The sequence below is a fragment of the Bufo bufo genome, chromosome 2 (assembly GCF_905171765.1).
Source record: "Bufo bufo chromosome 2, aBufBuf1.1, whole genome shotgun sequence".
In the NCBI taxonomy this organism is placed as follows: Eukaryota; Metazoa; Chordata; class Amphibia; order Anura; family Bufonidae; genus Bufo; species Bufo bufo.
The window spans coordinates 456172720-456196446 of NC_053390.1; the positions used below are offsets into that span (position 1 = coordinate 456172720).

At 46.0% G+C, this 23727-nt stretch overlaps 2 protein-coding genes across 4 annotated transcripts in view; both read left to right on the forward strand.

The window, feature by feature from the left end:
- Positions 1–23727, forward strand: part of LOC120989484 (protein mono-ADP-ribosyltransferase PARP14-like) — a 142578-nt gene that overhangs the window by 86186 nt on the left and 32665 nt on the right. Inside the window, exons 6-7 of the mRNA XM_040417611.1 lie at positions 13286–13510; positions 23221–23287. Coding sequence (XP_040273545.1) covers positions 13286–13510; positions 23221–23287 — 292 coding nt within the window. The remainder of the gene's footprint in view (positions 1–13285; positions 13511–23220; positions 23288–23727) is intronic.
- LOC120989485 (translation initiation factor IF-2-like) lies at positions 6751–11937 on the forward strand. Of its 3 annotated transcripts, XM_040417612.1 has the most exons (3): positions 6763–7735; positions 10209–10289; positions 11212–11937. In XM_040417612.1, the coding sequence occupies exons 1-3, from the start codon at positions 6841–6843 to the stop codon at positions 11805–11807; spliced, it is 1572 nt and encodes a 523-aa protein (XP_040273546.1). In that variant the 5' UTR covers positions 6763–6840; the 3' UTR covers positions 11808–11937. The 3 variants fall into 3 exon arrangements, 2 of the variants coding, with proteins under 2 accessions (XP_040273546.1, XP_040273547.1); XR_005776268.1 differs by having other exon boundaries at positions 6751–10289; XM_040417613.1 differs by lacking the exon at positions 10209–10289.

The following is a 23727-nucleotide window of genomic DNA, read 5'->3' on the forward strand; positions in this document are numbered from 1 at the left end:
AGTTCCCCTGCCGGTGCCAGAATTTTCCTGTAAGGACTGTTAGGGTACTTTCACACTTGCGGCAGGACGGATCCGACAGGCTGTTCACCCTGTCAGATCCGTCCTGCCGCTATTTCGCCGGACTGCCACTCCCCATTGACTATAGCGGGAGTGGAGCTACGGTGCAGCATGGCAGTGCACGGCGTGAGGCCGCCAGACGGAAAAGTCGGACATGTAGTACTTTTAGTCTGGCAGCCTCTCATCGTGCTGCGCCGTAGCTCTGCCCCCATCCCCATTATAGTCGATGGGCACAGAGCAGCGGCACGGCGAAGTAGTGGCAAGATGGATCTGACAGGGTGAGCAGCCTGTCGGATCCGTCCTTCTGCAAGTGTGAAAGTACCCTTACTAATGAGCGCTTCCATCATGGAACGCCCATTAGTACAGCCGTTACCTCCACCGCTACTTGTGCTAGTAAAAAAATTAATAAAATTACGGTACCTCCACCTCCATTTGCTCACGCTGTGAAGAACACTCCCTGCTGACTAGAAGCTCAAGACAGGACCTACAAGACGTCATCACGTTGGAGCACCGGTCCTGAGCTTGCAGTCAGCAGCGAATGTTCACCGCAGCCAGGTGAATGCAAATTTTATTTTATTTTTTTGCAAAAGCAGAGAAGGGGGGCACTAATGGGGGCAATACTCTTACTGGGGGCACTAATGGGGACATTATTCTTACTGGGGGCATTATTCTTACTGGGGCACTAATGTGGCCATTACTAATTCTGGGACTTACCCGGGGCGCTCCACTATAACGTCAGAGCGCCCCACGCGCATGTATCACATGATCGCATGGCATCTTTACTGTTGGCGTTCAGCTCGGACCTTCACCTGACTGCAGACCCAGGTATGTGGACCTTTAATAAAACTAGTTGAGTACCCCTGGGCTAGAGTGTTGCCTCTCAATATGGGGGAAGAACATACGTCATATAAATTATGTTCCCCAGCCCCACAATTATTTAGTGGAGTATAGGAAGGCGTATTATTCAACACTACAAATATAGTGGCACTGATGGATCAAGGTGCCTCCTATAGTAACAGCACAATTTAGACCCTGTGGTCTTACAGTCTGCATCCTAAAAATCCACTGAGCCTCTTTCCGTAACAGAATGGTGTCCATATCACCACCCCGTATGGGTCGTGTGACATGTTCGATACCCTGAAATTTGACAACCTCAGTTTGTCCTTCATGGCATTCACTGACATGGCGTGCGATTGGTGTATCTCTCTCGTTCCTAATGTCAGAGAGATGTTCGAACAGAGGCTCAGTGGATTTTTAGGATGCAGACCGTGAGAACACAGGGTCTAAATGATGCTATTTCCTTTGTGTGTTTTTATATGATTGTCTGCGGAATACACACTGATTATTACTCATCTGATGGGCCATATTATAGACACCCCAGGATAATTACATCTTTCTGGGTCGTTACCATTGTGCCCTTTCATTTAATGCGCCCCTCTGCACCATTTGTAGTCTTTTATGGTTTGCTTGCGTGTGTAATTGGTATGATTTTAGATATCTATTCTGCCTTTATCATCATCTAAACCTATAGTTTATAGGTTTTGTCATTTGTGGATTGATAATTATCGGTCCCCCCATACAATATCATCTTGCTTGACATTTATGCATTCCAATTGGATTTAATGCCCTTAGTTAGTTTTTACCTAGGGCATTTTCTTGTTGTATATAATCGCTGGCTAAATAGCCGCATCAAGGTCCCCCATATACCTAGTTTCCAACACTAAGGCCCCTTTCATACGAGCGAGTTTTCCGCGCGGATGCGTTGCGGGAGGTGAACGCACAGCATCCGCACAGAATCCTGACCCATTCATTTCTATATGGCTGTTCACATGAGCGGTGATTTTCACGCATCACTTGTGCGTTGCGTGAAAATCGCAGCATGCCCCTCTTTGTGCGTTTTTCACGTAACGCAGGCCCCATAGAAGTGAATGGGGTTGCGTGAAAATCGCAAGCATCCGCAAGCAAGTGCGGATGCGGTGCGATTTTCACGCACGGTTGCTAGGAGACGATCGGGATGGAGACCCGATCATTATTATTTTCCCTTATAACATGGTTATAAGGGAAAATAATAGCATTCTGAATACAGAATGCATAGTAAAACAGCGCTGGAGGGGTTAAAAATAAATAAAAAATAATTTAACTCACCTTAATCCACTTGTTTGCGATGCCGGCATCTCCTTCTGTCCCCTTTACTGAATAGGACCTGTGGTGAGCATTAATTATAGGTCAAGGACCTTTGATGACGTCACTCCGGTCATCACATGGTACGTCACATGATCTTTTACCATGGTGAATCACCATGGTAAAAGATCATGTGACGTACAATGTGATGACCGGAATGACGTCACCACAGGTCCTGTTGCTGCACAGAGATCAGATGAAGCCAGAAGGAGATGCCGGGCCGCGAACAAGTGGACTAAGGTGAGTTAAAAATTTATTTTTATTTTTTTAACCCCTCCAGCGATGTTTTACTATGCATTCTGTATTCAGAATGCTATTATTTTCCCTTATAACCATGTTATAAGGGAAAATAATACAATATACAGAACACCGATCCCAAACCCGAACTTCTGTGAAGAAGTTTGGGTTTGGGTACCAAACACGCACGATTTTTCTCACGCGAGTGCAAAACGCATTACAATGTTTTGCACTCGCGCGGAAAAATCGCGGGTGTTCCCGCAACGCACCCGCACATTTTCCCGCAAAATGGGTCCGCATCCTTTCCGCAATTTTGCGGAAAGGGTGCGGACCCATTCATTCTCTATGGGGACGGAATGGTTGCGGACAGCACACAGTGTGCTGTCTGCAGCCGCAATTGCGGAGCGCGGCCCTGATTTTGGGTCCGCAGCTCCGCAAAAAGATAGAGCATGTCTTATTCTTGTCCGCAGCTTGCGGACAAGAATAGGCATTTCAATGGGGGTGACGGGCTGGTGTGTTGCGGACCCGCAATTTGTGGATCCGCAACACACCACGGACGTGTGAATGTAGCCTAAGGCTGGGTTCACACTTGAGCCCATTTTATATGCGCGTTTAACGCGCGTTTTTGTCGCGCGTTTTTATGCGCTTTTTTTGCAATAGTAAACGCGTGTTTGACGCGCGTTTGTGTGATTGACTGCAGTGTCCTATGGCCACAAACGCGCGTCAAAACGCCCCAAAGAAGCTCAAGAACTTGTTTGAGCGTAAGGCGTTTTTCAGCGTGTTCAAACGCGCTGTAAAAACGCTCAAGTGAGAACCAGGGCCATAGGGAAGCATTGGTTTTCATGTGATGAGCATTTTACAGCGCGTTTGAACGCGCTGTAAAATGCTCAAGTGTGAACCCAGCCTAAGGCCCCTTTCACACGAGCATGACGGATTAGGTCCGGATGCGTTCAGGGTGCGTTCAGTGAAACTCGCACTATTTTGCAAGCAAGTTCAGTCAGTTTTGTCTGCGATTGCGTTCAGTTTTTTCCGCGCGGGTGCGATGCGTTTTGATGCGTTTTTCACGCGCGTGATAAAAAACGGAAGGTTTACAAACAACATCTCTTAGCAACCATCAGTGAAAAAAGCATCACAGAAGTTCGCGAACAAGTGGATTATGGTGAGTTAAATGATTATTTTATTTTTTTTAACCCCTCCAGCGCTGTTTTACTATGCATTCTGTATTCAGAATGCTATTATTTTCCCTTATAACCATGTTATAAGGTAAAATAATAATGATCGGGTCTCCATCCCGATCGTCTCCTAGCAACCATACGTGAAAATCGCACCGCATCCGCACTTGCTTGCGGATGCTTGCGATTTTCATGCAACCCCATTCATTTCTATGGGGCTTGCGTTACGTGAAAAACGCACAAAGAGGAGCATGCTGCGATTTTCACGCAACGCACAAGTGATGCGTGAAAATCATCGCTCATGTGAACAGCCCCATAGAAATGAATGGGTCAGGATTCCGTGCGGATGCTGTGCGTTCACCTCCCGCAACGCATCCGCGTGGAAAACTCGCTCGTGTGAAAGGGGCCTATGGGGCCAGGGCTGCATGAAAAACGCAGAATATAGAACATGCTGCGATTTTCACGCAACGCAGAACGGATGCGTGAAAAACAACGCTTATGTACACAGACCCATTGAAATGAATGGGTCAGGATTCAGTGCGGGTGCTATGCGTTCACGTCACGCATTGCACCCGCGCGGAAAACTTGCTCGTGTGAAAGGGGCCTAAGGAGGCAACATCACTCAGCAGCGGAATATCCTACCTGGGACGACGCCACGCAGTGGGGTGTGATGTGTGACACACCTCCGCTAGGATTGGGTGCCGTCCAAGACCACGCCTACTGAGGGGAGGAGTCACGGTTATTTAAAGCCTGCGAGCGGGCGGCCGACACGGCAATCAAAGCGCCGATGCTTCCATGCTGCACGCCACTCTGTGTGGCGAGTTTATGTAACAAAAACTTACAGTACCTCGTTAACTGTTCTGCTCCTGATGAAGTGCGGGTTCACTACCGCGTTGAGTGGAGGCAGTGTTAATAGAGGGCACATAGGTAGGGAGATTACTATCTAGGGAGTGTGCTTTAGCTAGTCTACTAGCTCAGTCCGAATTGAGCTGCAGCATACATTGGACTGACATACTCCTTGACTGCTCTGCATGTAGCCCTGTTTTGGCAGTATGTGGATAGGGTGATGTGGACAATGTATAAGGTATATGCCTGAAACTATAGGAAGCACCTCGATCCATATCCTCTAGTAGCACTGATGTCAATATCAACATTATCAGTGCTACTATATTTGTAGAGTGTTGAATAATACGCCTTCCTATACTCCACTAAATAATTGTGGTGCTGGAGAACATCATTTATATGACGTATGTTCTTCCTCCATATTAGGGGCCGACACTCTAGCCTGATACACTCGTCTTAGTCTCTGATTCCTATTTTAGAAATGACACAATAAAGTTTTGGTATTTTATTTTAAAGTTCCTATCAGGCAGTTTTTCAACAACCAGGATTGGAGCTACACAGACACGGCATAAGGGAAAGATCTGCACCTGTTCTGTTTTTAGGGCCACAACTGGGTTTGGCTCAAAATCACTGATGGAAATCACTGAAGTGTGAATGAGGCTTTACTCTTACATTATTTACTATTGTGTTAGAGTTTGAAGGGTTGGTGGGATGTATAAACTGAACAAAAAATTAATTAATTAAAAGAGAGAATAAGAATTGATTCTGACCTCAATCAAATGTTTTCACCAATTTGTTAGAATCTGACCTGAAACTAATTTCAAGAAATTCAATCATCTCTAATTACACCCTATTACTGTACATCAAAGAAAGGTCAAATAGTCAATAAAGAGGCATACAAAAAAGATAACATTTTTGTAATCAGACTACATAATTTACATTTTTTCAGCTTCCATACATTGGTTTATTTCCTTTTTTCCCCTCATACTTTCATATTCATGTCCTATCCTCAGGACCAGTATCGCATTGTTGCCAATGTTGTCTGTTCTGAAAATAGGCCATTAATGTATAGAGCGCATAACAGCCTGCAGGAGAGGCATGTTAGTGGTTGGATAGGATAGGAGTGGTGGCAGAGACAATGAGGGTGGTTGTAGTCCTCACACTGGCTATTCCCTGCTCCAGCGCTTTCGCAGGCTATATGTGCAGTGAAGTGGCATGGTTCAACCCCTTCCCCTCTGGTGGTGGCTGGAGTGGCTTTGATGTTAGCTTAGAAGCTGGGTGCAAGACAGAAGAATCGGGAAGAACAGACACAGTAAACACAGTTCTAAAGCACTTCAGAGTAGTCTTTTCCCAAGCGCTGTGTATAGGAGGTGGCCATTTTAAATGGTGGTCATGCCTGAGTCTCTTTCTCTCCATAGACACTAGCAATCTTCCCAAATGACTAAAGGCATCTCTGCAATGCCCAACTGTAGGGTGCAGTCCTAGATTATATGGCCAGTCTGTCTCACTAGTGTGGCAGGCATCAGAAGCAATATAACCCAAACCATGGGCAGTAAGGTCTAAAGCCATATGCATACGTTACCTTTACTGACTCATTCCAAGCATGGCCCTTAAAGGATATGAAAACCTTCATGGGCAATTTTTTTTTTTATGATTGAATTTTACTCATTTTGAGCCAAAATCATTTTAGTTGGTCTTTATTAAACATTTTCAGCCATTTTAGCCTAGCTATGAGCATCTTACTTTCACTTTGTGCCATCATCTGATAACACATCTCTAAATTACTTGCAGCTCATAAATACTTAGGTAAGCCACATTCTTATTAGTAACATAAGAATTTAGCTATAATGAGTATTTATGAGATACTTCACATCAGCCGAGCATCCTGACAGTGTGAGCTAAGAGCCTACTAATAGAGAATATCAACCCTGTAAAGAGAAAGGGGCAGAACATTTTTAATAAAGGTGCCCCAATGGTATCCATAGCCTTTGTCTAGAGTCACACAACAGCATTATTTCAAACATCAGTAGATTAGGGCCACACACTCAGGACAATCCAGAAAAGTTTTCCACAGATGCTAAATGAAGAGTAGTGCAGCAGAGTGGTCAAGTGAGGCCGGACGAAGCGGCACGCTTCAGGGGAGGCCGGCATGAGGGGTTTTGTGAGCAAGGGTCAGGGAAGGTAAGGGTTAAGTGGATGAGTGCAGGAAAAAGGGGGAGGAGCTAGAAAGGGGCGGGGAGCGGCAGGCTGAAGTAGTGGTGAGGCAGGTCAGCGCCCGCCATTTTAGGAGCAGAGAGCCAGCATCTGGCAGAGAGCCAACATCTTCTGAACTGCAGCATCGGATTCAGCAATGGCAGAAGCAGTGGAGGTGATGCTGCGGCGCTTGAGGGAAGCGGCGGACACCAGGGGCAGCGACTGGCTGGAGCAGCAGGTGACCGCATTGCTAGGGGGGGCGGAGGTGGGTACGTCTAGCCCTACTCCAGCAGCTACACGGCCGCGGCGGGTACGGCCGCCGGCGCGCCTGAGCCCTGATTTACCCCCCCGGGTCCGGCGCCGTGTCAGGAGCCCCACAAGGGACCCTCCACGCCGGGAGCATTCTAAGGCTACTGCGGCCTCCCGGCGTGGGAGGAATCCATATGTCCGGCGGGACCCTCCAGAGGCTGTGGGGCCTTCCCCTCAGCCCATCGCGCCAGCAACAGGGGAGTCAGGACCTGGTTCTGCAGGATCCCCTCCTGTCCCCAGGAGTCGGAGGCCTGCTCAGCGTGGGAGAGGTAGTGGCAGCAGAGGCAGCAGCGGGGCTGCGCGGTCGGCCAGGGCGGCCCGGCGCAGGCCCTTACAGGATGAGCCCCTTTCAGTGGCACACGAGGCTGCGCCTGTAGGTGCCAGGGACGGGCGCAGGCCTTGCCATGATGCGCTTCTTACAGAGGAGGAGGACGAGGCTGTTCTGGACGGCTCCCCGCCCCAGAGCAGGCCTCTTGGGCATGAAGACAGGCGTGCAGATGCTTATATGGAGGACAGGGAGTTGCGCAGGCCATTTCCTGAGGGCGGACAGTTCGCTACTGGTCCTGACACCGTTGAGGACAGAGGGCGTCCCGGAGCCATCCCTAACGCACCCAGCAGTGATCCGGCTGGGGTGCTGCCGGCGAACAGCGCAAGTACCCATCAAAGGAACGTCGTGGATCCAGGAGTCGTCCGTCAGGAATCAGGACCTGCGGCTGCCGGGTTCACAGCACCCGGGCAGCTAGGTGAGACATCACTGGGAACACTGTTATCTATATTTAATGTGGCGCCTGGGGCGGGGGGGAGCAATAGTGCTATTATCGGTGGTTTGGGGCGCTTGCTGTGTGGTTTAGCTGGGGTTAGTCAGGATAGGGGGGCAACGGGGGCTACCCCCTTAGCAGCGTGGGGGTTGGGGGCAGAAAATAGCAATGTACCGGCGACCGCTAACAATAGTAATGTAGCAGTGGCCAATAGCACGGGTGTAGCCGAATCAGTGTCAGTGCAGACGCAGGCGGGAGGTGAGGAGGATAGGCCCAGATTAGATGACGCCGCAAAAGGGGAGGTGTATGTTTGCTTTGAGGGTCCCCTGGGAGCGCATTTGAAAACGGAGGTGCGTGAGAAAATTTGGAAGGGAGAGTATATAGAAATTTTTTCGCTGCTTCCGTTGGAGCGGTTCAACCTTGATGTGGTAAAAAAGGATGGAGTAAGAAAGGAGGATGATGATAAGCGTCGCTATCGCCTTATCCCTAGGTCATTTAGTAATTGGCTACAGGCCTTTGCTATTTTGGCAAGTGTGATTGGGGAGAAGAGTCCGGAATGCTGTTCCCCTTTATTTTGCTATCTGGATGCTATTGGGGAAGCCTATAGAGTGTATGGGGGTTCCGGGTGGTTACGTTATGACGAGCAGTTTCGTCAGAGGAAAGCGGTCCGTCCTAATATGAGATGGGACCATAAGGACATTGCGTTATGGATGAGGGTGACAGCGCCAGGTAGGAGTGGTCAGTCCTTTCGGAGTGAGTCAGGGGTTGGGGTACAGCAAGGTACAGGGACGCCCCCAGTTGGAAGAGGATACTGCTTCCTTTTCAATGAGGGAAGTTGCAAATTCGGCCAAAAATGCAAATTTAGGCATGAATGTTCCGTGTGTGGCGGGGGCCATGGGGCTAGCAGATGTTTTAGAGGGGGTAGACAAAGGGGGGGGGATAGTTTTGCAAAAGGGGCAGACCCCAGTGCGAGTGGAAAGGATGGTGGGGCATCTAAATAGATATCCGAACCAGGAGTTAGCTGAATTTTTGTATTCAGGGTTTAAGTTCGGTTTTCATATACCTTCACACCCGTTACCAGTCTTAGAGAAGCGGAAGAATTTGCGCTCGGCATTGCAGTTCCCGGACATAGTGACAGGAAAGTTAGCTAAAGAGGTTTCCCTAGGGAGGATGGATGGTCCGTTTGTTACATCACCCATCAGTAACTTGCGAGTTTCCCCTTTGGGTTTGATCCCTAAGAAGGAGCCTAATAAATTTAGGCTCATCCACCATTTATCATTCCCTAAGGGTGCGTCGGTCAATGAGGGCATTGACCCGGAACTTTGTTCTGTGGTTTATGCCTCCTTTGATGCGGCTGTGGAGTGGGTAAGGAAGCTGGGTCCGGGTACCCTGTTGGCAAAATGTGACATTGAAGCGGCATTTCGGTTGTTGCCAGTTCACCCGGATAGTTTGTATTTACTGGGTTGTTTTTGGAATGGCGCTTATTTTGTGGATAGGTGTTTGCCAATGGGCTGTTCAATATCGTGTGCATATTTTGAGCGTTTCAGTTCTTTTCTGGAGTGGGTGGTGGTTCAGGAATCAGGTTGTCACTCTGTCATTCATTATTTGGATGATTTCCTGTGTTTGGGGCCGGGGGGATCCAGGGTTTGTTCGTTGTTGTTATCCACATTACAGTCTGTTTTTGAGTGTTTTGGAGTCCCGTTAGCGGTGGACAAAACGGTGGGGCCGGCTACTGAGCTAAGTTTTTTGGGTATTGTCATAGATACACAGCGGATGGAGTGTAGGCTACCAGTAGACAAAGTGTCAGATTTAAGAACAGAGGTGGCGGCGGCATTGACAGCAAAAAAGATTCGTCTGCGGGACCTGCAGTCTTTGTTGGGCAAATTAAATTTTGCATGCAGAATCCTACCTATGGGCCGCATTTTTAGTAGGAGGTTGGCTTCGGCGACAGGAGGGGTGGTGTCTCCCCACCATTTTATTAGACTAGGCAGTGAGTTGAAAGGGGATTTGAAAGTTTGGGATTCCTTTTTAAAACAGTTTAATGGCAGAGCATTAGTTATGGGGGGGGGTGGTTGATGCGTTTGATTTCGAATTGTTTACGGATGCTGCGGGTGGAGCGGGTTTTGGGGCGTACTGTGAAGGGCAGTGGTGTGCGGGTCGGTGGCCTGAGTCCTGGGTACGAAAAGGGTGGGTAAAAAACGTGGCATTGTTGGAACTCTTCCCCATTGTGTTGGCAGTCACGCTCTGGGGGGAGAAGTTTCGGCACAAGAAGGTTCGTTTCCATTGTGACAACTTGGGAGTTGTGCAAGCCATCAACAGGGTAACGGCTTCTTCCCCCCCAGTTATTTGCCTATTGCAGCAGTTGGTTCTCCGGTGTTTGTCCCTTAATGCTTGGGTGTTTGCGGTGCATGTGCCTGGTTCCTCTAACTGTATAGCTGACGCACTTTCTCGTTTTCAGTGGGAGCGGTTTCGCCAGCTGGCCCCGGAGGCGAGTCAGGTCGGATTGGTGTGTCCAGAGTCGTTGTGGGAGATCCTGGAGGTACCGTAGCTTGTCTGTTGCAGGCATCATTGAGTGAAGGCACGTGGAGGATGTACGATAGGGCTTGGAGTAGGTGGCAGCAGTGGTGTAATGACCTAGGGGTCGAGGTACTGGACGGGGAAATTCCGTTGTTACTGTTCATTGGCCACGTGAAGGATCAAGGTTGGTCGGTTGCCAAGATCAATGGTTGCATGGCGGGCTTGGCTTTCGGATTCAAGTTGCGGAATTCCCCGGACATTACTAAGTCCTTTTTGGTCCGACAAATTTTGAAGGGTTATAGAAGGTTTCAGCGTGTCAAAGATTCCCGCCTACCGGTGTCCTTTTCGTTATTGTTACAGTTAGGGGAGCAGGTAGCTGGAGTGTGTCGCTCGGCTTGGGAGGTGAGCTTATTTAGACTAGCCTTTGCTCTGGCTTTTTTCGGAGCCTTTCGTTTAGGGGAGTTAGTGTGTGCAAGTGTGCAGCGGGAAGGGGGTCTGAGGAGTGAGGATGTAACGTTATATGACGACAGGGTGCTGATTTATCTGAGATTTTCAAAGACGGATCAGGAGGGGAGGGGTCATTTAGTCTCATTGTTTGAGGTGCCGGGATGTCTATTGTGTCCAGTACGGTGTTTGCGGGATTTTCAAGGAAGGGCAGGGGTCGCGGCAGGACCGATTCTCAGACACGAGGATGGCTCCTTTTTATCACGATTTCAATTTATAGCGGTATTCAAGAAATGTTTGCGTAATCTAGGAATGGACTCTGGCAAGTTTACGGGTCATTCCTTCAGGATAGGTGCTGCCACGGAGGCTGCTCGCTTGGGGGTGCGAGATGAAGTGATTAAGCGTATTGGGAGGTGGGAGTCGGAGCGTTTTCGGCTGTATGTGCGTTTAGGGGCAGTTTAAGGCTGGGTCTAACCATGTTTGTCTCGTTCTTTTTTCAGGTGATGCCCCGTTATTAGTTTGGATCCTGGGCCATTCGTTCGTGTTCTGGGGGGCATTACGAGCGGATGTTCGGCAGAATGGGCGGCAGCTGGGGTTTGATCGGGGGACAGCCATAGTAAGATGGATCGGACGCAGAGGTATGGTGTGGGGTAGTGTTTTGCAGGAGGTTCATCGGCAAGCCAGGTTAGATAGAGTCCCAGATATCTTGGTGTTGCATGTTGGGGGAAATGACCTAGGGGTCCGACCTTGCAGAGAGTTGATCAGGGACATACGTTTTGATTTTTTGCGTTTGTGGTCCCTCTTCCCGTCAGTTGTCACTGTGTGGTCGGACATTGTCCCCAGGAAGGTCTGGAGGGAGGCGAGATCGGTTGAAAGGCTGAATAAGGCTAGGATTAAGCTGAACAGGGTGATTGGGCGGTTCTGTGCCAAACATGGGGCGGTGGTGGTGAGGCACCCCGAGTTGGAAGCAGGAACAGGAGGCTTTTGGAGACAGGATGGAGTCCACCTCAATGCGGTGGGCATTGATTTGTGGTCACTGGACTTGCAGGGAGGTATTGAAACAGCCCTCCGGGTGTGGCGGAACGCGCGAGCTTAAGGGCTGTCAAGCTGCGCGTTGTTGGCGGGGGGAGGTCATAGAAGCTGGGGCTACTGGATGGTAACGGTGAATGAGAGGGCCTCAATGGTGGGGCTGGACTCTCAGAGTTGGGGCACCTGGTTGGCTTGGTATGGCGTCCGTCAGTTGGTGTCCCCGAGCTTGTGGTACGCGGCTGGGGGCAAGATGGAATTGCCGTGGTGGTTTGTGGTCGTTTAAGGTGCAGTTAGGCGGCTTCTAGGACCCCCCCTCGTCAGTTAGACATGTATATATTTATATATATATGTCATTGTTATATCAAGTGTTATGTTTATTCATGTTATTTATATTATTTAATAAAAGACGGCTGCTGTGGCCGATTTAATCCAAACAGTGGCTGTGTGTGGTTATTGGGAGAGGAAATGGGGAAGGTTAGTTAGCTAAATGATGGGGTAGTGGACCCGAGCGTAGCCAATAACCCTACTCAAGTGAGGCCGGACGAAGCGGCACGCTTCAGGGGAGGCCGGCATGAGGGGTTTTGTGAGCAAGGGTCAGGGAAGGTAAGGGTTAAGTGGATGAGTGCAGGAAAAAGGGGGAGGAGCTAGAAAGGGGCGGGGAGCGGCAGGCTGAAGTAGTGGTGAGGCAGGTCAGCGCCCGCCATTTTAGGAGCAGAGAGCCAGCATCTCCCTCCCTCCCTCCCTCCCGTAGTGTGTACTTGGATGTTTCAGGGCGGCAACGGTATATATTATAGAGGGGATGCATATATAAAAAAAAAAAAAAAAAAAAAATGTGTATTTTATAAATAAATAAATGTATAAAAAAAAAAAAAAAAAAATGGACAAGGGGTGGTGGACGGAGTGTGTCTTTAAGTGTTGCGTTTGTCGCAGCAGTCGTGGCGGGGGGAGGTCATAGAAGCTGGGGCTACTGGATGGTAACGGTGAATGAGAGGGCCTCAATGGTGGGGCTGGACTCTCAGAGTTGGGGCACCTGGTTGGCTTGGTATGGCGTCCGTCAGTTGGTGTCCCCGAGCTTGTGGTACGCGGCTGGGGGCAAGATGGAATTGCCGTGGTGGTTTGTGGTCGTTTAAGGTGCAGTTAGGCGGCTTCTAGGACCCCCCCTCGTCAGTTAGACATGTATATATTTATATATATATGTCATTGTTATATCAAGTGTTATGTTTATTCATGTTATTTATATTATTTAATAAAAGACGGCTGCTGTGGCCGATTTAATCCAAACAGTGGCTGTGTGTGGTTATTGGGAGAGGAAATGGGGAAGGTTAGTTAGCTAAATGATGGGGTAGTGGACCCGAGCGTAGCCAATAACCCTACTCATGAGCTTTTGCGGTCAATCCCTCCATTCTCATGATCCCATGCAACTCCAAAGACCCGTTCAAATAATAAAAGAATACTACATCTTTCTGCTGAGTGAGCGTGTTTCGCATAGTGTACTATACTTTATAGGCTGACTATAAACTGAATTAATAATCTTGTCTTTTGCAGGCTCTGATAAAAGGACTTTCTGCTACTCTCAATTTCTGTCAGGTTAAGAATTTGCATTCTGTGGCTATGTCTGTTATAGGACCTGGAGCAAAACTATGTTTTCCCCCTGAAGCAGCAGCACACATAATTGGAGAGGTAGTGAAATCCTTTGTGGAAAAAGAACCAAACACATGTGTGAAGAGAATAGAGTTTGTGATTCCCACAGAAAATGAAAATCTTTACTATGTAAGTGACTTTAATGGAATATTTATTGTGTTTTTTTGTCCCCACAAAAGCCTGCATTTCTCCATTGCAAGGGGTCATCTATAAGTAATTTCAAGTTCAAGTAAAATACAATATAAGGGCTCATGCATACGGCCATTGTTGGCCTGTGCACGTGTTGTGGTCCGCAATACAAGGGCACCGACCATGTGCCCGCCGTATGTGGACCCATTCTACTTTTTTGTGGTGCTGAGGCACTGACCAAAAACCCATATAAGCACTCCATAATGCTTCCTTTCTCGACCGCACCTTCCGAATTCTGGACCCATTCAAGTGAATAGGTCCATATCTGTGATGGGGTGCACAAATGGCCGATGCCCATATATTGCGGACCTGCCGTGTGCATGAGGCCTAATCCCATTATTGTCCTAACTATACCTAGCACACTGGAACTTGATAATGATTTACAAGTTAATCTCACCCTTCACTTGGTAAGTATTGTACAATGGTACAGTCTTCAGCATTTAAGGTTGTCCAAGATTAGAAAAACATGCCTCCTTCTTCCAAAAACAATTCCATAGGTTGTGTGTGATGTAGAAGTTCATTTCCATTTATTTTAATAGCACTGTGTAATGTGGGAACAGTGTCAGACCTTACGAAAGGATCTTTTCAGCCCATAAGTGGTATACAAGGTTCTCCACTCAAGGAAAAAGGAAACAGCAGGTGGACACAGATCTAACAGGAACAGCATTTAATGAACTCATCTGAGGCAACAAGCTTGATGTTACAAACTAGATGACTAGATTAGTGGTTGCATACTCATGAGGGTCAACAAGCGTTTCAGTTCTGGCACTTACATAAAAGGCTCATCAATGGGTTTCTAGTGGGCCTAACTACTCCACTGACCCAGCTCTTGCATGTCTCTGACAGCTAACCCCTTCCTGCCATCAGTTCACAATGCAGTTTTACAATTAACAAAGTGCTTTTCACAGTGTGGTTTACCACCACTATAAGTGCAGCACCCATCATCATCCTGCATGGAGAATGAATCCCAGTGTGTCACTCCTCTATTGCAGGCTACCTGTGATATCACCAAAATAGTATATAAATAGGCACATGCCCTCAATACATACAGGCCGTTTCACACTCAGTAGTACAATTACATTTTACCATTCCCTGGTATCTCACAGTGGCATAAGGCACATATATCACATAGCGTATCATAGATCTGCAATAGAGCCGGATTAGGGTATGCACTCTGACGCCAATAATATGCAATGGCTGGGTCAGGTGTAAGTGATAGTTTATAGTTTTGTTCGTGACGCCAATTGCAGCGTGCGCAGGGTACTAACACAGGGCCCTTTAAGGTGTTGTAACGCACGTACCAGGTTAGGAATGCCAGAGTGGTGTAATGTCTCTGTGTGGTAATGGCAATAGTGTCAACGGTGTCTCCTACCTGGGTACGGCTGGACTTCTGGATCCTGGCTCACTTGCAATAAAATGAGTGTGGTGCTAGTAGGAGTAATTGAGGAATTAGCAGCAGTAATTGAGATCCAGACCTTGAATAAAGTTCAAACTTGTCTTTACTGGTAGTAGCTTTCATCCAAGCAAGGTACAGCAATAGTCTTTGGTCCCAGCAGGTATTGGCAATGTGTGGCAGGAAACTATCTTCTGCTCTATCATGTGCCTGGAGCTTTTGCAGGAAAGGGACATCTGCTTAGTAGCTCTGGAATGTGGCAGGAATTTGGCTTCTGCACTATCTATCTTCTGCTGTCTTGGGACTGACTTGCTGAGGAGGATTATGGCTTCTCCTGGGGTCTCTGGACTATGACTCAGTTAGCTTCACAGGGTATGCTTCTTCCTGGAATTCTGGAGTTGTCTGCTTGCTTCTACTATCTGAGGCTGAAGGGCTCAGGCTGGGGATGATGATCAATGTCTCAGCTGAGACAAGATCCTGGCTTTGGATCCCTATATCTGGGAGCTCCTACACGCACAGCCTTCCCCAAGCCAGGGTGGCTGGCACACTAACTTAACTTCCTTCCCTCCCCATGAGGCAGGATATAGGAGCCTCCCACTCTGCTTAAAGAGGGGGGAGCTAAACTGGAATGAACTATTCCAGCTCAGAAACACTAAAACTGACTTAAGTCCTTGCTGAATACATTGCTGCCACCTGCTGGTGAACATGAAGAATGACAACAATATACAGGGTGGGCCATTTATATGGATACACCTTAATAAAATGGGAATGGTTGGTGATATTAACTTCCTGTTTGTGGCACATTAGTATATGTGAGGGGGGAAACTTTTAAAGATGGGTGGTGACCATGGCGGCCATTTTGAATCCAACTTTTGTTTTTTCAATAGGAAGAGGGTCATGTGACACATCAAACTTATTGGGAATTTCACAAGAAAAACAATGGTGTGCTTGGTTTTAACGTAACTTTATTCTTTCATGAGTTATTTACAAGTTTCTGACCACTTATAAAATGTGTTCAATGTGCTGCCCATTGTGTTGGATTGTCAATGCAACCCTCTTCTCCCACTCTTCACACACTGATAGCAACACCGCAGGAGAAATGCTAGCACAGGCTTCCAGTATCCGTAGTTTCAGGTGCTGCACATCTCGTATCTTCACAGCATAGACAATTGCCTTCAGATGACCCCAAAGATAAAAGTCTAAGGGGGTCAGATCGGGAGACCTTGGGGGCCATTCAACTGGCCCACGACGACCAATCCATTTTCCAGGAAACTGTTCATCTAGGAATGCTCAGACCTGACACCCATAATGTGATGGTGCACCATCTTGCTGGAAAACTCAGGGAACGTGCCAGCTTCAGTGCATAAAGAGGGAAAAACATAATCATGTAGCAATTTCGCATATCCAGTGGCCTTGAGGTTTCCATTGATGAAGAATGGCCCCACTATCTTTGTACCCCATATACCACACCATACCATCAATTTATTTGTTCCAACAGTCTTGGAGGGATCTATCCAATGTGGGTTAGTGTCAGACCAATAGCGGTGGTTTTGTTTGTTAACTTCACCATTCACATAAAAGTTTGCCTCAGCACTGAACAAAATCTTCTGCGTAAACTGAGGGTCCTGTTCCAATTTTTGTTTTGCCCATTCTGCAAATTCAGTGCGCCGATCTGGGTCATCCTCGTTGAGATGCTGCAGTAGCTGGAGTTTGTAAGGGTGCCATTTGTGAGTAGCTAATATCCGCCGAAGGGATGCTCGACTAATGCCACTCTCCAGTGACAAATGCGCGAGTGCTACGCTGTGGGCTCTTGCTGAATGAAGCTAGGACAGCCACTGATGTTTCTTCATTAGAGACAGATTTCATGCATCCACATTTTGGCAAATCCAACACTGAACCAGTTTCACGAAACTTAGCAAGCAGTTTGCTAACTGTAGCATGGGAGATGGGTGGTCTTGTAGGGTATCTTGCATTGAAATCTGCTGCAATGACCCGGTTACTGCGTTCACCAGACATCAACACAATTTCTATCCGCTCCTCACGTGTTAACCTCAACGACATGTCAATGGCTGTAAACAAAGAGAAACTTGTAAATAACTCATGAAAGAATAAAGTTACGTTAAAACCAAGCACACCATTGTTTTTCGTGTGAAATTCCCAATAAGTTTGATGTGTCACATGACCCTCTTCCTATTGAAAACACAAAAGTTGGATTCAAAATGGCCGACTTCAAAATGGCCGCCATGGTCACCACCCATCTTGAAAAGTTTCCCCCCTCACATATACTAATGTGCCACAAACAGGAAGTTAATATCCCCAACCATTCCCATTTTATTAAGGTGTATCCATATAAATGGCCCACCCTGTATATTTACAAGGCCTAGAATGCACATTTGTGGAGATATTATGTAAAATCACATAAGATGACAATGTCAAGGCCCTTAACAGATTGTAGCAGGGTAAAAGAGTTTCGTAACACAACTCTGGGGTGTTACAGATCACACACAAGTGTGGGGAGATATGAGGTATTTTGATATAATAACCCCTTTAAGCCACTTCCACAAGGTGGTGCTTCTCTTTAATTGGAAAATATCGTTTTGCATAGGGACAATCACAACGCATAGCAGCAGGCGGTTACCACAAAGGACACATGGTTATTCTTTTGTAAGGGGGTAAGGGCATTTACATCTTACATATGGACAGTTGTGTCACTGTTGCTGGAATTAAGCAGACTTGTCTTTCTAATCTGGTGCAGCCCCTTTAATTTTAGCATTTTATAATGGACATCTAGGCAGTTATTAATGGATCTTCAAGCAAAATTGTGTGGAGTAGAATCCATAGCTTTTCTCTGCTTTAGGTCTCATTCACATCTATTTGTATGTCAAAATAAACGATGGGACCAAAACACAGAAAAGTAATAATGGAAAGATATGTACCCACTAATTGTTTTGGCATTCAAATACTGATGCAAAAATTTGACCAATATACAGTTGCAAGAAAATGTATGTGAACCCTTTGGAATGATATGGATTTCTGCACAAATTGGTCATAAAATGTGATCTGATCTTCATCTAAGTCACAATAGACAATCACAGTCTGCTTAAACTAATAACACACAAATAATTAAATGTTACCATGTTTTTATTGAACACACCATGTAAACATTCACAGTGCAGGTGGAAAAATTATGTGACCCCTTGGATTTAATAACTGGTTGAACCTCCTTTGGCAGCAATAACTTCAACCAAACGTTTCCTGTAGTTGCAGATCAGACGTGCACAACGTTCAGGAGTAATTCTTGACCATTCCTCTTTACAGAACTGTTTCAGTTCAGCAATATTCTTGGGATGTCTGGTGTGAATCGCTTTCTTGAGGTCATGCCACAGCATCTCAATCGGGTTGAGGTCAAGACTCTGACTGGGCCACTCCAGAAGGCGTATTTTCTTCTGTTTAAGCCAGTTGTTGATTTACTTCTATGCTTTGGGTCGTTGTCCTGTTGCAACATCCATCTTCTGTTGAGCTTCAGCTAGTGGACAGATGGCCTTAAGTTCTCCTGCAAAATGATTAAACTTGGGAATTCATTTTTCTTTCGATGATAGCAATCCGTCAAGGTCCTGACACAACAAAGCAGCCCCAAACCATGATGCCCCCACCACCATACTTCACAGTTGGGATGAGGTTTTGATGTTGATGTGCTGTGCCTCTTTTTCTCTACACATATTGTTGTGTGTTTCTTCCAAAAAACTCAACTTTGGTTTCATCTGTCCACAGAATATTTTGCCAGTACTGCTGTGGAACATCCAGGTGCTCTTGTGCAAACTGTAAACGTGCAGCATGTTTTTTTTGGACAGCAGTTGCTTCTTCTGTGGTATCCTCCCATAAAATCCATTATTGTTTAGTGTTTTACGCATAGTAGATTCGCTAACAGGGATGTTAGCATATGCCAGAGACTTTTGTAAATCTTTAGCTGACACTCTAGGATTCTTCTTCACCTCATTGAGCAGTCTGCACTGTGCTCTTGCAGTCATCTTTACAGGACGGCCACTCCTAGGGAGAGTAGCAGCAGTGCTGAACTTTCTCCATTTATAGACAATTTGTCTTACCGTGGACTGATGAACAGCAAGGCTTTTGGAGATACTTTTATAACCCTTTCCAGCTTTATGCAAGTCAACAATTCTTAATCGTAGGTCTTCTGAGAGCTCTTTTGTGCGAGGAATCATTCACATCAGGCAATGCTTCTTGTGAAAAGCAAACCCTGAACTGGTGTGTGTTTTTTATATGGCAGGGCAGCTGTAACCAACACCTCCAATCTCATCTCATTGATTGGACTCCAGTTGGCTTACACCTCACTCCAATTAGCTCTTGGAGATGTTATTAGTCTAGGTTTTCACATACTTTTTCCACCTGCACTGTGAATGTTTACATGGTGTGTTCAATAAAAACATGGTAACGTAATTATTTCTGTGTTATTAGTTTAAGCAGACTGTGATTGTCTATTGTTGTGACTTAGATGAAGATCAGATCACATTTTATGACCAATTTGTGCAGAAATCCATATCATTCCAAAGGGTTCACATAATTTTTCTTGCTACTGTATACAAGTATGAATAAGGCCTTATAAAAGCAGTGGAAATGGTACTGGGAATTCATATATCTAAGAGTATGTTCACACGGCTTAGAGGACATTCACACGACTGCATGTATTTTGAAGTATGTGAAATATGGATACGCAAAATACGAATGATGTCCTTGTCAAATAAGTGTTGCATCCTTTTTTTGCTGACCGATTGACTTCAATGGGTCCATGGTGCTTTTTTTCCCCTATGTCCTTTCCACAAAAGGTAGAACATGTCCTATTCTTGGCCGCAAATGCAGACCACGGATTCATTGAAGTCAAAGGCCCCTTGCAGACGAGCGTGTCCGGATTAGGTCCGGATGCGTCCTGGTGCATTGCGGCAAACCCGCGCGAGTAGATACGCAATTGCAGTCAGTTTTGCGTTCCGTTGTTCAGTTTTTATCGCGCGGGTGCAATGCGTTTTGCACGCGCGTGATAAAAAACTGAATGTGGTACCCAGACCCGATCTTCTTCACAGAAGTTCAGGTTTGGGTTCAAGGTTGTGTAGATTGTATTATTTTCCCTTATAACATGGTTATAAGGTAAAATAATAGCATTCTGAATACAGAATGCACAGTACAATAGGGCTGGAAGGGTTAAAAAAAAAGAAAAAAATATTTAACTCACCTTAATCCACTTGTTCGCGCAGCCGACATCTCTTCTGTCTTCTTTTGTGAGGAAGTGGATTAAGGTGAGTTAAATTTTTTTATTTTTTTATTTTTTTTTAACCCCTCCAGCCCTATTGTACTATGCATTCTGTATTCAGAATGCTATTATTTTCCCTTATAACCATGTTATAAGGGAAAATAATAATGATCGGGTCCCCATCCCGATCATCACCTAGCAACCGTGCGTTAAAATCGCACCACATCCGCCCGTGTGAAAGGGGCCAATCTCGCCCGTGTGAAAGGGGCCAAAGGGTCCACAAAGAAAAAGGACATCACATGGATCTGGACCACAAAATACATAATCATGTGAATGTACCCTTAGATATTTGGTGAGGCTTGCCTAGCAAATACAGATTTTTTCCTATGTACAGTTGCAAGAAAAAGTATGTGAACCCTTTGAAATGATATGGATTTCTGCACAAATTGGTCATAAAATGTGATCTGATCTTCATCTAAGTCACAACAATAGACAATCACAGTCTGCTTAAACTAATAACACACAAAGAATTAAATGTTGCCATGTTTTTATTGAACACACCATATAAACATTCACAGTGCAGGTCGAAAAAGTATGTGAACCCCTAGACTAATGACATCTCCAAGAGCTAATTGGAGTGAGGTGTCAGCCAACTGGAGTCCAATCAATGAAATGAGATTGGAGGTGTTGGTTACAGCTGCCCTATAAAAAACACACACCAGTTCTGGGTTTGCTTTGCGTTCACAAGAAGCATTGCCTGATGTGAATGATGCCTCGCACAAAAGAGCTCTCAGAAGACCTACAATTAAGAATTGTTGACTTGCATAAAGCTGGAAAAGGTTATAAAAGTATCTCCAAAGCCTTGCTGTTCATCAGTCCTCGGTAAGACAAATTGTCTATAAATGGAGAAAGTTCAGCACTGCTGCTACTCTCCCTAGGAGTGGCCGTCCTGTAAAGATTACTGCAAGAGCACAGCGCAGACTGCTCAATGAGGTGAAGAAGAATCCTATAGTGTCAACTAAAGACTTACAAAAGTCTCTGGCATATGCTAACATCCCTGTTAGCGAATCTACGATACGTAAAACACTAAACAAGAATGGATTTCATGGGAGGACACCACAGAGGAAGCCACTGTGTCCAAAAAAAACATTGCTGCACGCTTACAGTTTGCACAAGAGCACCTGGATGTTCCACAGCAGTACTGGCAAAATATTCTGTGGACAGATGAAACCAAAGTTGAGTTGTTTGGAAGAAACACACAATACTATGTGTGGAGAAAAAGAGGTACAGCACACCAACATCAAAACCTCATCCCAACTGTGAAGTATGGTGGTGGGGGCATCATGGTTTGGGGCTGCTTTGCTGCGTCAGGGCCTGGACGGATTGCTATCATCGAAGAAAAATGAATTCCCAAGTTTATCAAGACATTTTGCAGCAGAACTTAAGGCCATCTGTCCACCAGCTGAAGCTCAACAGAAGATGGGTGTTGCAACAGGACAACGACCCAAAGCATAGAAGTAAATCAACAACAGAATAGCTTAAACAGAAGAAAATAAGCCTTCTGGAGAGGCCCAGTCAGAGTCCTGACCTCAACCCGATTGAGATGCTGTGGAATGACCTCAAGAAAGCGATTCACACCAGACATCTCAAGAATATTGCTGAACTGAAACAGTTCTGTAAAGAGGAATGGTCAAGAATTACTCCTGACCGTTGTGCACGTCTGATCTGCAACTACAGGAAACGTTTGGTTGAAGTTATTGCTGCCAAAGGAGGTTCAACCAGTTATTAAATCCAAGGGGTCACATACTTTTTCCACCTGCACTGTGAATGTTTACATGGTGTGTTCAATAAAAACATGGTAACATTTAATTCTTTGTGTGTTTTTAGTTTAAGCAGACTGTGATTGTCTATTGTTGTGACTTAGATGAAGATCAGATCACATTTTATGACCAATTTGTGCAGAAATCCATATCATTCCAAAGGGTTCACATACTTTTTTTGCAACTGTATATTTTGCCATATGAACATGATCCGATGGACATTCAGACAGTGACATGACAACCTGGAGATACTGTAGTTGTAACTAAATGGCATCTATCACTGCATATGACTACAAACAGGCCCATAATCCTCCGGGCAGAATTGGTATAAAATAATCAAAGAACACATATTTACCCATTTTATCCCATCTCCACCTGATCCTCCCCATTGCTGAAGCCATGATGTCATCTTCTTGGCAGCATTGGCAACAGTGATGATGTGCCAGTATACCCTGGTCACATGAACTATATGGGTATGTCATTGTTGCAGCCAAAGTGCAGTGAGGAGGACTAAAGCTGTAGTACTTGAACCTACGGGGATAAAATAGGTAATTATATTAATTATTTTTTTATATATCTTAGGCAAGCCTTTTAACTTACTGCACTCACATTTAGGCCTCTTTCACACTGGCGTTTGCGCCCCGTGGTCGTGCTGCAGCCCGCAATGCACGAGCACAGTCCGTGGGGCAGCCGCAATGGATCGCGGACCCATTCACTTGAATGGGCCCGCAATCCGGCCGTTCCGCAAAAAGATAGGACATGTTCTATCTTTTTGCGGAACGGAAGTACGGGACGAAACCCCATGGAAGCACTCCTTAGTGCTTCCGTAGAGTTCCGTTTCGTGCTTCCGTTCCGCACCATTCCGCATCTCCGGATTTGCGGACCCATTTAAAGTGAATGGGTCCTCATCTGTGATGCGGAATGCCCACGGAACGGCACCCGTGTATTGCGGATCCGCAAATGCGGTCCCCAATAAGGCAACGGGGCGCACACGCCCGTGTGAAAGAGGCCTTACAATTATTCATTTGATTCCCTGTTAGTAAGGAGTCTAATATATTGCAACTTTTGTAATTGCTTCTAAGTTGTTGCCATTTTATGCTCAATTTTATTTGACAATAATTGTGGTAAATTATTATAAATACGTATTTATATCAGTGTTGTAAAATTTCTCTATCAGGTCTGTAGAGAAAAGCTGCTGGAAATGAATTTAGGTGACCAAATTCAGCTGTGTAATAACGATGGGGGTAAGAGTTTATTCTGCTTATTAAAGCTTCTAATTACAATGATGACATTTAAGAATTTTGTCTATTTGGCAAAACTATAGCTTAGGTAACTGTATAAAATCTGACTCTATATGGCAGGACCCAAGACCAATTTAGGAGAGTATGTAGCTGCATAAGAAGATTGCACCAATCTAAATAATCCTTCATGCTAAAACAACAGATCTCAGATGGAAATGACTAAGGCCTCTTGCACACGAATGTGTGCACCCCGTGGTCGTGCTGCGGCCCGCAAAATGCGAGCCGCAATGCACGAGCACAGTCCGTGGGGCAGCCGCAGTGGATCGCGGACCCATTCACTTTAATGAGTCCGCGATCCGGCCGTTCTGCAAAAAGATACTCTCCGTAGTGCTTCCGTAGGGTTCCGTTCCATGCTTCCGTTCGCACCATTCCGCATCTCCGGA